The sequence below is a fragment of the Monodelphis domestica genome, chromosome 8, assembly GCF_027887165.1.
Source record: "Monodelphis domestica isolate mMonDom1 chromosome 8, mMonDom1.pri, whole genome shotgun sequence".
In the NCBI taxonomy this organism is placed as follows: domain Eukaryota; kingdom Metazoa; phylum Chordata; class Mammalia; order Didelphimorphia; family Didelphidae; genus Monodelphis; species Monodelphis domestica.
This window is the reverse complement of record NC_077234.1, coordinates 256775826-256789970: the sequence shown is the minus strand read 5'-3', so window position 1 is coordinate 256789970 and position 14145 is coordinate 256775826. Positions and strand designations below refer to the sequence as shown.

Sequence of the window (14145 nt, the reverse complement as noted above, 5' to 3'; positions counted from 1 at the left end):
TGAAAATGTGTTCTATTTTCTATATTTAGGACTAACAAGATATTTAAATAGAAAAGCCATAAAGTCCAGGAGGAATGAAGTGGGAAAAAAGTAAGGAGTGGAAGATCAAGTAAAAGGCAGGTGTATGGGGTATTCAGGAAGGACTAGACAAGTCCATTTTTAGGGCTGCTCATCCTCTTTGGGTGTCCACCTTTCACCCAACTCACACCAGCAGATCCAAGCATGCTCAGTGGTAACACTGATCAAACTACCTCAATAGGTGGGCTAAGCTAGGTTAAGGGTAACCAACAGACTCAAACCCATTGGTAAATCAGGGTGTGAAGACTTCCCCCACCGGAATGGGCAGACTGAGAACAACTGATTCCAACAACCAGGAAAGTGGATGAAGCAGACACTATGGAATACTTAAGACCATGATCAGACATCGAAGATGCTGAGGTTATCCACTTCATCCACAGCCACTGCCAGTCATCCTGACTCTTGAGTTGCCACTGGACTTCAACGATTCTGGAAAAGAGAGTGAGGCCGATGTCTTTGTACAAATCTGCCTCAACTGAAACCAATTTATTGTGCCAAGGAAAACTAAAGCAAGTTCTGGACTGAGTTGGAACAAAGAGCAGGTGGAAAGTGAAGAGAAGATATTGACATGACTGACAGTTGGTGGGGGAAGGGGCCACTGGGAGTGGCAGTTAGTCTTGGGACGAGCACTTCCTCAATGGCCCTGGAACTGGTAGGAGGCCTTGCTCCCTGTCTGGATAGAAGGGCCTCTATTCCTGAATTTCCCAACTGTGTGCTCTCCCTGGATTCTTGTGATTGTGTCATTGTACAAAAGGATTTAAGGGGAGCAGTTTGAACTGTAAGGCCAGTCTTTAGGGGTGTCAGCCTGAAGAGACAGGCCCAACCAGCTCTGAAGATCAGAACTTTCTTCCTCTTGCAGTCTACTGCTAAGACTTTTGAAATTAAGAAAGCTAGCACTGATATAGCATCGACAGGAATAAGAGAAACCCTCCACCAGTCTGTGAGGCCTGGCCTCAGCTCAAAGCTGAGAGACTCAAAATTCATCTAGGGAAATCCCTCTTCCCTGATACCTCTCCAATCCAAACTTGTTATTAAAAGTGATCTTTATTTGAATATCGCAGTCAGATAAGAGGACTAACATTTCAGGGGACATAGAGGGAGCTGAACCTCAGGACAGCCCTTCAACTATAAACTGTCCTTATTGGACCCCTGCTGGGTCACCTTGGTCTGGGGAGAGGCTTGTTCATCAGGAGGGTCTGTGCTTACCTACTCTGGGGTATCTTCAACATAAATCTATACAGAAGACATCCCCTCAGGCTATCATAAGTGGCCCATTCCTCAGGAACCCCATTTTTCAAAAATAGCCTCTCGGCAGGAGGCATCTCTCTCCTTTTATCTCACCAGCAGCCATATTCCCTCTCTCCTTTCAACTCCTTCATTTCCTTTTATAAATTCTTCAGTATCCCCTGTTCTTCCACATCAAATCCTCCCCATTTTCTCTATAAATATTACATTATTAGTTGACTTTTAGTTGCCAAGATGATGGAGTAAGAAACACTCAGAGCCCTCCCCCCCCCAAATATCCTCCAAACAATCACAGAAGAACAAAAATATTTCAAAATGAATCCTGAAGCTACAGAAGAGGTAAAGCAGGGCTCCAGCCCAGAACAACCTAGAGAGAGAACAAGAAGGACTCATCTCACTGGGATACAAGGAGAGAAAGCACTGAGCAAAGCCTCAGAAGAACTCAGACATGATATAGCACAAGTGGCAGGGGAAAAGAGCACAGCTCACTCACTTCAGCTTTAGCAGGGCATAAAAATTAAAACGGATATCCAATAGACTAAGTATTACATTTTAAAAGGTTTATTAATAATAACTAAAGTAAAGGAACTACCTAAACCCAGCCTGATCCCAAGAAAAGAGAGCAAGAGGGAGGAGCTACAGAACTTATAAAGCAATAACGTGACCTCACAAACATGGATGGAGAAAGGGATGCTGGGAGATACAGAAGGAATTCTGGGAATTGTAGTTCAAAGGTTCAAGATTTTCCAACTATACAAGGGTAAGAGGGGAAACCAATACAATTCAGAATTGGCAACAGTGGGAGGAAAGTGGTCTTGCACAGTTCAGCTAAGACAGAAGCCTAGTGAGACCAAGCATGAGCAGCAATGTGGAGAACTCAGCCCAACAAAGTCCAACCCAGCCAAGACTGAGCAGAAACCAACTCAATTCAGCACAAAAAGCAGCTAAACTGAAAACCTCCTGTGAATTTTAAAACTACTCCACCCTACTCAGAGAATACTTTAGAAGATTTGATTTAGCTGTCTCCTGATTGTAACAATGAAGACATTCTCTTTAACAGAATCAGAAATGTCTTGTAGTACTTTACATTACTCCACCCTACTTAGACATACTTTAGGGGAAGACAAAGTTGCAATCTCCTAATTGAACAATGAAGGTACTTAGTTCTCACCTTATAGTGAAACTAGAACTTTAAGCTAAGTCTATTTTTAGACCTTAATCCAAAAAGGTGTTAAGTAACTATAAAGGTTAAATTAATCACAAAAACATCAAGTAACTAACAAAAGATGAACTTAAAGAATTGTGAAGTAGCTCAAAAGATATAAACAATCAAAGAAGGTGAGAACTAAAAGTATGGGCAGTCCTGGATGTGATTGGTAGATGTGAAAATTTAGAGGTGAAGACACAAGGGTGAAAGGTCTATATATTTGGGATTTTTTCATCTCTCAAAAACTCTTTCCCCAGAAAGTTGGATCTGGCTGATCACTTCCTGTGAGCAGCCTGGGCACCAGTTCGATTCTGGAACTAAGCCTGGAGGAGCTCACTCAGACAGCTTCCTTGAGCCAGTCTCGTGGTGAGTGATAAGACTGACTTCCTTTTCCCTTGGGCTCAGGGAGGCCCCTTTGGCCAAGGCCTTTAACTCCTGCCTGGCTCAGCCTGAGCCAGAGCAGTTTAAATTAACTCTTTTTCCTCTCCCTCTCTCTTCTCCTTAAATTCCTTCCCTCTATATTAATTAAATTACCATAAATTTCCAGACTGACTTGGGGTTTTATTTGGTGACCATTTAAATCTAAAGTCACAACTCTAAATTCATCTTTACACTCCCCACAGGTGGCTAACGGGCTCCCTCAAGGTAGTGAAGTACTTGTTCTGGGACTGAGACAGCTGAGCTGAACCCAGGCACCGTATAAACTGGACAGTATTCCCTACACCCCAGGAACAGAGCTAAGCTTCTTCAATTTAACAAAATCAAGGGGAAGGATAAGCAAGTGAACAAAAGGCAGAGAAAAAAACCAATGCTAGAAAAACATTTCAGCAAGAGAGATTATCAAAATGTAAACTCAGAAGATAATACAAAAACAAAAATGTGTGAAGCCTCAAAGAAAAATGTGAAAGGATGTGAATACCAAAATGAACTCCTGAAAGACCTCCAAAAAATATCAAAAAACAAATAATAAGGAACTTAGAAGAAAAATTAGAATAGAAAATGATGGAAAAAATCATCAGCATAGAACAAAACCTACAGAAAGCAGTTCTCTATAAAAGGAAATACTGATACCTTAAACGGGAATATAATTTCCTAATAAAGGAAGTACAAAGTCTGAAAAAAATGAATCCTTAAAAATTAGAATTGGACAAACGGGAGATAATGACTTCATAAGACAGCATGAAACAATAAAACAAATTCAAAAGAATTTTAAAAAGAGAATAAAATCTGAAATGTCTCACAAATAACAACTGACCTGGAAAATAGATCCAGGAGAGATAATCTAAGAATCATTGTATTGCCTGAGAGCCATGTCCAAAAAAAAAACCCATATTGAAAGAAATTATCAGGGAAAATTGCCTTGATGTTCTTGAACAAGAGGGGAAAATAGAAACTGAAAGAATCCACTGATTATCTCTGGAAAGAAATCCAAAATTTTAAAATTGCAGGACTATTATAGTCAAATTCCATAACTTCCAAGCTAAGAAGAACATGCAAACAGCCAGAAAAAAAAATTAATATTGTGGAACCATTGTCAGGATTACAAAGGGTCTACATTAAAGAAGGCATAGAATATGATATTCCACAAGGCAAAGATTTAGGCCTACAACCAAAAATAACCTATCCAGCAAAACTGAGCATAATACTTCAGGAGAAGAAATGGGCATTTAACAAAATAGAGGACTTTTACACATTCCTAACAAAATAACATGAGTTAAAAAGAACATTCAATGAACATATTCAATACTCAAAAGAAGCATAAAAAGGAAAAACTCAAAAGAATCAGTGGGGTTAAAATCATCACATGCTTGAACAGGAAATTGATAACTATAACATTTAAGATTTCTTTGGTACAAAAGATATCTAAAGTATATACTTACGGTAATCAAGGGAAACAATAGGGCTAAACTAATAACATTCCTTGCAAAGGAAAGTGATAACTAGAATACTTAAGATAACTTATGGTATGAGATATTTAAGATACTTAAGATACTTTAAGGTAATCAAGGGAAATAACAGGTTTATTATATTATTAATTATATTACCATTAAGGTGATAACTAAGATGCTTAAGATATCTAACATACTTTCAGTACCTAAGAAACCTAAAAACTTGGAATACTTAAGGTGGTAAAGGTACTTGAGAATTTTATCACTATGAAGACAATGAATAGATGAATATCTAGAGAGTAGACTGAATGTGATGGATTTATATTTTTAAAGTCAAGGGATAAGAAAGAGGAATATGCTGAGAAAAAGAGGAAAGGAAATTTGGGGGTAAATTATCACATAAGATAGCATGAAAAAATAAAGTAAAAGAGAAGGTGGGAGGGAGGGGTGTTAGGCAATGCTTAAAATATACTTTTATTGGAATTGGCACAAAGTTAGAATAACATTTACACTCACTTAGGTACAGAAATCTATCTTGCTCAATAGGGAAGAAGAGAGGGAACAAAAAAAAGGGCAGGATAGACAAAAAGGGAGGTAGATAAACAGAAGCAAAAGCATTTGACAATAGGGAAAGATTGAGATGAGAGAAAGAAAAACACAAGCAGAGGAAAAATAAGATGGAAGGAAACAAAGTTAATAATTATAACTACAAATATGAATGGGATGAGTTCACCCATAAAATGCAAAAAAAGATAGTGGATTAAATGTCAAAACCCCACAATTTTCTGCCTAATCGAAACTCATTTAAAGCAAAGGAACACACTAAAGAGTAAATGTAAAGGATTGGAACAAAATCTACTATGCTTCAGCTAAAGTTAATAAAGCAAGGATAGCAATTAGATCTCAAGATAAAGCAGAAGTGAAAATTAAGATAAGGAAAGAAACTATATATTGATAAAAGTAACAATAGATAATGAAGTGATATGAATATTAAACATATATGCATCGAGTGGCATAGCATCCAAATTCCTAAAAAAGGAGCTATATAAATAACAAGAGGAAAAACAAAATTACTATTAGTAAAAATGAAAAGAGTTAAATTACAATGAATGAAAAGAAAATTAAAGCAATTATTAGGAGTTATTTTGCTTAATTATGTCAATAAATCTCATAATCTAAATGAAATAGATGAGTATTTAAAGAAATAAAAATTGCCCAGATTAGCAGAAGAGAAGATAGGATACTTAAACACCTGAGAAAAGGAAATTGAACAAGCTATCAAGGAATTCGATAAGAAAAAAACCCAGGGCCAAAAGATTCACAAGTGAATTCTACCAAACATTTAAAGAACAATTCTAATACTATATAAACCATGTGGAAAAAAATAGCTAAGAGAAAAAAAATTAAAATGTAAAAACAAAGACCTAGTATATGAAGGGAATATAAGGGGAAAAAATAATGAAGATGGGTTAGTTGTACTGAATCTCAAACTATTTTATAATGAAACACTGAAACAATCTAGTACTGTTTAAGAAATTTAATGGTAGACCAATGGACTAAGTTAGATACTCAACAAGCAATGGTAAATGACCATAGTAACCTAGTGTTTTACAAACCCAAAGATCCAAACTTTTAGAAATACTCACTATTTGACAAAAACTGCTGGGAAAACTAGAAAATAGTATGGCAAAAATTAAGCATAAACCAACACCTCACAGCATAAATAAAGCTAAAGTCAAAATGGACACATTTGATATAGAAATAAAGAGTGATATCATAAACACATTAGAGGAGCACAAAATAATTTACCTATTAGACTAAACAAAGACAGAGAATATGTGATATTAAATAATCTCATTATATTTTATTATATATATTTAATATATATTATATATTCAAATATATAAAGAATTAAGTCAAATTTATAAGAATATAAAGCATTCTCCAGCATCCAAGGATATGCTGAAGCCATTCTCAAATGAAGGAATCAAAACTATCTGTAGGCATAGGTGCTATACAAGTGTGATGGCATCGGTGGCCTATGTTTGCCACAGATTTTCATTTTACTACAGGACTAAGCACTATGCTTACAATTACACCAGAAGTCAGTTTGCATCAATCAGGAAGGGCAGAGAAAATTATAGTAGACAAGTCTAGGAAAATACAACATATATGAAGTCCGGGATAATATAGCACACATGATGTACTTAATCATAACTAACATTTTCATAAGAAAGCAAAGCACTTTATATATGTTATCTCATCTGATGCTCACAAAATTCTGAGGAAGGTGCTATTTTACAGATGAAATAATGGGCTAAAATAGGAAAAGTGATTTATCCTGTTGCACAATAAGAATCTAGGGCAGGACACATACTCAGATCTTCCTGGCTCCAAATCTAGCACTCTTATCCAATGCACCACCTAACTTAATGCTTACAAAAAAACTAGGAGAGTGGGTAGGCAGGAATTTTAACTCAATCATTCCCTAGCCAAAGAGGCAATAAAGAAAACGAAGTTCTCCCCATCCAGGAAGTAGTTAATCTCAATCAGGGTTTCAAATTCAAATAGAAATGAATCCTTTCATATAGACTTTGAAAACCACAAATTCACATTTTCTTTATTTTATTTATCTCAAACATGTTCCAATTACATATTAATTTGGCTCCCACTTTCCTCAAGAGCTGGGCTAAGAGTGATTTTTCTTGCATGGAATGTGCTTATGCTCCTCTGTATCAGCATATTTTCATATATAATTATCAAAACATATCATTTTTCTTCTTATAGTTCCTGGTAATATTCTATCCCTAATTCAAAAATTCTTTGGTTTTTCATGGCCTTACTTCCTATTTCTATAGTAATATCCTGGGTTTTTTCCCTTCTTCTGTTTTGCCCTATTTTCAAAGTTGTTCCTACCTATTAACAGACTTTTTATGAGAAAAAATTCATACGCAACCATCAGCAGTTGAAAAATAAAAAAAATCCCTGCAGCTGTCTGATGTCTCTGAATATAAACACAGCAATCAGATGAAAGAGGAGAAAAGACAGAGAGGAAAGATCAAGAGAAGGCTGATTTTTTAAATACTGCAGGCTAGCATTTACCTCACTCAACACTGGAAGTTTCATGCTCGTTCTGTTCCTAAGTCTATCCTGTTAACAACTGCTTTATCATTTCCTCTCCCAGTTAAGTGTTAAGGCTTAAATACATTCTTTTTTCTATTAAACTATTACTTAAATCACCTTCACCTCATTCATTCATTCTAATGGGGAGGGGGAACAGGGAGAGAAGGAAGATAGGATGGCAGAGAAAGAATGAAAAAGAATCCAAAATAAAAAGATTTCTCTAACAAGAAATAAAGACAATTCCTAGGCTTGGAGTAATAATATTGTCCAATAACAGTTTTCAAGATACAACATCAAGGAATTAAAAATTCTCTGAAAATAGTCACTGAATAAAATGTTTAGCTCCATTCGTCACTAACAAAATGTTGGGATCTTGAATATATCAAAACTGGGTTAAGATAAAGTCACCTCAATACCAACTTATTTCTAACTTAAAATGTTAAAGAATTATGCAGCACAGTCAAGTAAATTTTATCTAAAGACATCATGTATTTTTATGAAGATTTTCATTTTGCAGGGTGAGATAGATCTCTGTCAACCAAGTCAATACAGAGTGATCCTTTTGCTAGGAGTAGAGCACTAAAAAAAGCTCCAAATCCAAAATATTGGCATGTATACAGTGATTAAGACACATCACCAGGAAGAAAAATATGCTAATGTTTACAGAAGACATGAGAATATTTGAATATTAAAAATGACTAGCAGTAGAAACCAACCCAAAGAAAACCTGTATCTTCATGAGAAATGTGGGGGCATTTCCTATAAATCCTGTATAGATATTAGGCGTACAAATAACATACCTTAATAACCAATGCCTACAGTATTAGTCATAAGCTAAGGAAAACTGAAGGGGAGCCCTTCAAGTTCTTCACAGATTCGTTTCTCAGTAGGGATGTTGGTGCTCCAGTCCAAACAGAACCAAATAGGGAAGTCAAGGATTTCAGAGGATTTTGACGATGTGACAAGGTCCCGGCCTCTTGGCCATCACTGTTAGGAATTTAGAAGCCACTCTAAAATGGCCTGATCTCCGTGGCAAAGCCAGCAAGGTTACTGCTTGTAGAAGCAGAAACAATGCACATCACGGCGTCCGACGGCTTCCCTTCCTAGTAGAATCAGCGACCTGGGTTTTTATTGGTGACTCAAACTTGGCCAGGCATCGAGAGTAAAACTGACGCGTGGGCTTTAGCAGACACTTGGCGAAGCAGAGCAAACCCCTTCGGTGCTGTTGGCGTCGCTTTGTTATTAGACGGCTTAGCCAAATAACTTTTGTCCAATAGTACAAGCTTAAAAATGTTTAGGAGGCCTCGAGTGCCCTTTCCAATGTATGTTGCTGAAATGGCATGACCTTAAGGTCCCTCAACAACCTGGTCGTGTTCTCCCAGAAAATGCCCACAAAGGGATGAATTTCCAGCTAGGAAGGATTTTTTTCCCCACTTTTCCCCTCTTTTTTTAGATTTTTAGTCTTTTTATAAAACAATTTCTATTGAATCACCTAAAAGCATGATTCTGCAGACTCTCATCAAATGTGGGTATAGTCTCAAACATTCGAACGGCGTAACGAGCCAAAAGACCCATAGTTTGACGCCTCTGAAGTCCCTGAACTCAGTCTCTTCATCTCTAAATCAGGGCCGCCAGCTCTTGGGTAACCAACCTCGGGGACTCAGGCCGGGATGAGAAGAAGTGTGTATGGAGCACATGTACGTGGTGCTGAACAAGTCCCTGAGCTTCCAGGTCTCTGAGATCCACCAGGGTTACGGCAGCAGACTGTTCCCTAGTGGATTTGGAATCAGGTGGTAGCAAGGCTTGACTCTACCATCCACTTAATCAGGAAGAGCCCACAGTGAGAGGAGCCCAAGAAGGGGGTCTATTAGGACCACAAAGTTCTCCTCCAAATCCAGATCTCTGATTTAGGAACACACGTCCTTCCCCCTCTTCCCCCTCTCTCCACTCCATTCCCTTTCTGGGATGCTCCGTGGCTGCTCCTTTTCATGGCCAGTTTCCTGGCAGTTACTTGCCCGGGACATCATGAGAGGAAAAGCAATCAGAGAGCTCTGGCCCTTCCCCCTCCCCAGGCGAACTACATAAGAATGATTCTTGCCCTTATTAAACTCGGGCAAATGAAGGCTGTAAGGCTCAGCTGGATCTACAGGAACGACCTTTCATAGGCATAGTAACCCCTTTTCGTGCCCTCCGGCTTTCTCACATCACGGCAGGAAGGGATTGTTGAGGCCGGAAGAGGCAACACCTCTTCCGGGTGGTATTTTGGACTGCCCACTCCCATTTGTCTTTGCTTGGGCCCGCGGGCTCCCCCCATTGTCCCTGCCTGCACCTGAAAGTCTCCTGCCTTCCCTCGTATGAGTTCCAATTGCACCTGTAAAAGTTCTATTGCTTTTGGCATTCCTGAACAGCAAGCCTCTTCCCTGAAAACTCTACTGTCCAAAAGCAGTTCCAATGGGCCGAGTCAAAAATGTATGGCTAGTGTTTTATTCACCAGATTTTATGTTGAATGACTTGGTGATTCCCCAAACAGAATCCAACCTAAACTAGCAAGTTTGGTCACCAACAAGAATACAGAAACAAACACATAGCAGATGCCTCCAAAAAAGTGGCAACACTCATCTGAACGTGTCTTTTCTGATATTTTTCTTTTCTTCCTTTTTTTAATGGCATTGCTTAACAGTCTGATTTCCTACAGACAGGCTAGAGTCGGCATCTTCTTTTCAAAAAACTATACTAAACTGAATATATGTTGTTACACATAGAGAATGACTGAGACATGGCGATATTCTTTGCTGTCCAAGATAGCACTTCCTCATTTTGTCCCTGTTCGTCAAAATCTGAGTTCTCCAAGGATGACTTGCTCGCCACGATCCCAGGGTTTTAAGTAGAAAGGCTCCCTAAAGTACGACAGTGGACAAGCTCAAGAGGTTCTAGAATTTATTAAAATCTTCTGAAGGGCGAGGATAAAAGCGCGAACTCCAGTGTCACCACATTTTGGAAAGTCGGTTCTACACATCTGACGGGATTAGATGGAGACCAAAAAGAAGAGTTTCCAGGTTCAAAGGGGGGAAGCTGATAGGAGACAAGCTGTGAAAGAGCTTGTTTTCCCTTAAGGGTTCCTCCAGCAGGCAGATGTCCGAGTCCGGTCACACCGTAGCACCGACGCCATCAAGTTCTATGAAATCAGGTGGGTCCTCTACAAGTGGACATCACACAGCACCGCTGGGCCTCTACAACTGCTGGCCAGTCCTACTAGAACCCTCACCCCGCTCTCCACAGCGGGGCCTTCCCAAACCACTTCTCTGAACCTCGCCGGGCTCCCCGACCCCCTCACTCTCGGCTAAGAACTTCGCTTCGTGTTCTACAGGGGAAGCCGAGGCCATTCTCAGTAGTCCCAAGACGACTCACCGAGGTGACACACTTCGCCAGCCTGCCTCGTTTCTCCCACTCCAAAGGCTCTGCTTATCTGCCCCCTCCAAGCCCAAGCGCTTTCCTAGGAACCTCTAGGATCCAGGGCGAACCGCTCTTTGGCCTGCGAAGCCCCTCACAAACTCACCCCCGCTTGTCTCTCCAGCACTTTCACCCTGACACATCCTCCCCTTTCTGGTGTCGCTGGGCCTCCTTCCGGTTCGGTCCATCTTTCTACTGGAGGCACTTTCTCTGGGGGCTCCCTAGGCCCCTTGGTCACTCCGGCGGCTGACCTCCCTCGCTTCGAGGTCCCTCTCCAACCCATCTTTGACGGGCCGCCTCCCCCAACCCTCTTCACTCCAGCGCCCCTCCTCTGCTCGTCATTCCCTACTTGGGATGCATCCAGCTTGCTCTATAGATGCGTGGCCCCGTAAGACCTGAGGGCAGCGCCCATCGCTGTCCGGGGCCCAGAACAGGCCTCATAAACGCTTACGGATGAGCTGATGGTAGAAACCACAGCTTCGAAGCTCCACCGGCCCTTAGGAGGCGTCAAGTTTGACCTGAGGCTCCGGCACGGCGACCGCCGTCCAAAGCAGGATGTGAAGCCGGGTCCTTCCGGGTGGCTCCAGTTCAGCCCTGTCCCTGCTGCCTGGCACTCAAGACTAGAACTATCCCAGCGCAGTGCTTGGCTCAATCCCGTCCTGGTAGTTGGCTAGCACTTGGATGTGCAGCTTTGATCTATGATGCTACGTTCCTTACCATCCATCTAGCAATAACTAAATGGCCTCGTGACGGCTAGGATGCTGCAAGTATTTTAAATGCAGACATGCCGGGAATGCTGGCAAGCCGAACCAAATCGTCCCACCATTGACTTTGGAAGAAGTCCCAAGCTAAGCTCAAGCGCATCCTCCAAGCGGTAGCCTGAGAACACTTAAGGAGTGAGCCAAGGCCACGGAGGCTGAGTATGTGCTCAGTGGGGGTGCTAGGAAGCCCTCTAGAGGGGTCTGCTTGGAGGGAACGCCTTTCTTCAAACTGAGGAGGAGCCAAAGCATAACGCGGAGGCGCCCCGAAATGTCGGGATGCCGAGTAACAATACCAAGTAGTCACAACGTTCACGAAAGTGGCATTTCTGCGCGTAGGTGCTGTCCCCCGTGTTGGAGCAAAAGCATTACAGGCCAATTTAGCAGAGAGGATTAGAGGGAACGATTGTGGCCAAACGATTTTGCAATGCAAAAAAAAGAATTTAGTAGCAGAGGAAAGCGGAAGGAAAACGGCCTTTTGAAGTAACTCGGAAGTGCTGCTCTCTGCCAGGGGATGGGATTATGTCACCCATTAGAAAGTTTGCAAAGGAGAAGGCTCCAGGCAGCACCGGAAACCAGCATCCGGTGTCCCAAAGTCAGTCTTACTTGTGACCCGGCAACCTAGTCCTCCGCCCCAGGCAGAGGCTCCACTCGCGGAGCCCAGCCCCTACGAGATACCCAGACAAGCTCGCGGGACCCAAAAGAAAGCGAGAAGATAAAGACGCTGGGCCCGCAGAGGTCCCCACCCACAGCCCTCTACGCCCCTTCGGCCCAAGAGCGGAAGTACTCTTCTCCCCCCCACCCCTCCCCCGAGGTACCCAGCCGTCCTGTCAATCAGCCGACCGGCCAGCCCAAAGGCTACAGCGGGGAAACGAAGGAAACCGGAAGGGGGGAGTTAGAGCCCACGGATGAAAAGGGGGGGGCGGTACCTCCGCTGGAAGTCCCCGGCGTAGGGCTTCAGATAGGGGTCAATCTCCAGGAGCCGGGACAGCTCGGGGACATCGGCTAACGCAGCCGCCAAAGCCGCCTCCGCGCCGCCGGCCGGAGCCGCCATCTTTCCACCGCAGCCCTGAGCAGCCGAGGCCCGACAAGGTCGAGTAGAGCCGGAGCCGAGACGTGGCGAGGGAGGAGTCAGAGTAGAGAACCCTTGGCGCTCAGTAGCTGCAACCCTGCGCTTTTTATATTTGGTGCTCCTGGCCCCCCGCCCACCCACTTTCCTTCTCTGCCCCACCCCACCCCACCCCGAGAGAGGGAGGAGCGAGACCTTCCTTGACCCGCCCGTCGGACACGCGCTTTGGCGGGCGGTCTGCTCCGCTCTCTTTTGGGACCTGGCTGTGCAGGAGCCAGGATTCATCCGGGAGACCCGCGATTCTGGCTCGCTGACCGCCGGAACGGCCCAAGTATCTTACCTTGACCGCTTTTGCTCCCAAGTGCCTTTGTGCCTCCACTTTGGAATCACTCTGCTGGTTAACACAGGTCACCTATAGAACAGTGTTAGACCGGGAAGGATCTGAGAGACAATGTATCTTTGATTTGTAGAGGAGAAACGTGAGAGCTAAACTAGTAGGGGAAGAAAGGCCACGGTTTCCTCCTGTTTTAACCCGCGCCTAGACTGGCTCTAGTTCAGACAGTTCTCTTGGAATGCTGACCCCTTGAATAGAAAGACTTCCGAGGGACACCGCTGTCAGCCAACAAGCCCAGCGACAGCAGTGCCAAAGGCTTTTTTGCTTGTGCTTCGAAATCTTGGTGCTTCCCTATGAAGTGTATGCCCAGCCTGTGCGTCCATGCTTGTTGACATGTCGCACTGACTTCCCCTATTTCTTGGTATCCCCACTTCCTAGCTCATGATACACTTCTTGATTTCATATTCCTAACTTCAGATTCACTCAGGATGTCTTAGGGAATGTCTTATGCTCTGGATTTCACAGTCTCCATAATGGTTCTCTGTAATACAATGAACTGAATGGAAGCTAGGCTTTAAAATCTGATTGTTTCTTTCAATTGCTATATCAATCAGTTTGTGGTTTCTTTGTGACTAGCAGTGTGACTTCAAATAAGGCGTTTTTTATCTGTTCAATTTCCTTATCTGTAGCATAGTTTATTTAGTCTTCTGGATCAGAATCTTGTTTGTGCTGATAGCTAGCTGCCAGGGAGTCCAAAGAATTTTTAACTTGGAGTAGGACACAGTGTTTTGATTCCCACCCATGAGAACAACATGACCCTGAGCAGTTCTTGCCTGTGAATAAGAATAATAATACTGACATTAGCTGCCACACTTGATTGCTTTAAGGGTCAAATGAGGTCATTATATAGTTGTAAATGGTCTGATTATTTCATAAATGCCAGCTAGTATATCTGTAGCACTTTGGGGCAAATAATTTCACATACACACACC

At 42.2% G+C, this 14145-nt stretch overlaps 1 protein-coding gene across 2 annotated transcripts in view; it reads right to left on the bottom strand.

The window, feature by feature from the left end:
* The window catches only part of GBE1 (1,4-alpha-glucan branching enzyme 1), a 237011-nt gene extending 224023 nt beyond the window's left edge, over positions 1 to 12988 (bottom strand). The window contains exon 1 of one of the 2 annotated variants that reach the window (XM_007500737.3): positions 12680 to 12988. In XM_007500737.3, the coding sequence (XP_007500799.3) occupies positions 12680 to 12804 (125 nt within the window). In that variant the 5' untranslated portion in view covers positions 12805 to 12988. The remainder of the gene's footprint in view (positions 1 to 12679) is intronic. The other variant, XM_056807229.1, reaches the window with a different exon arrangement.
* Between the last annotated feature and the right edge of the window lie 1157 nt (positions 12989 to 14145).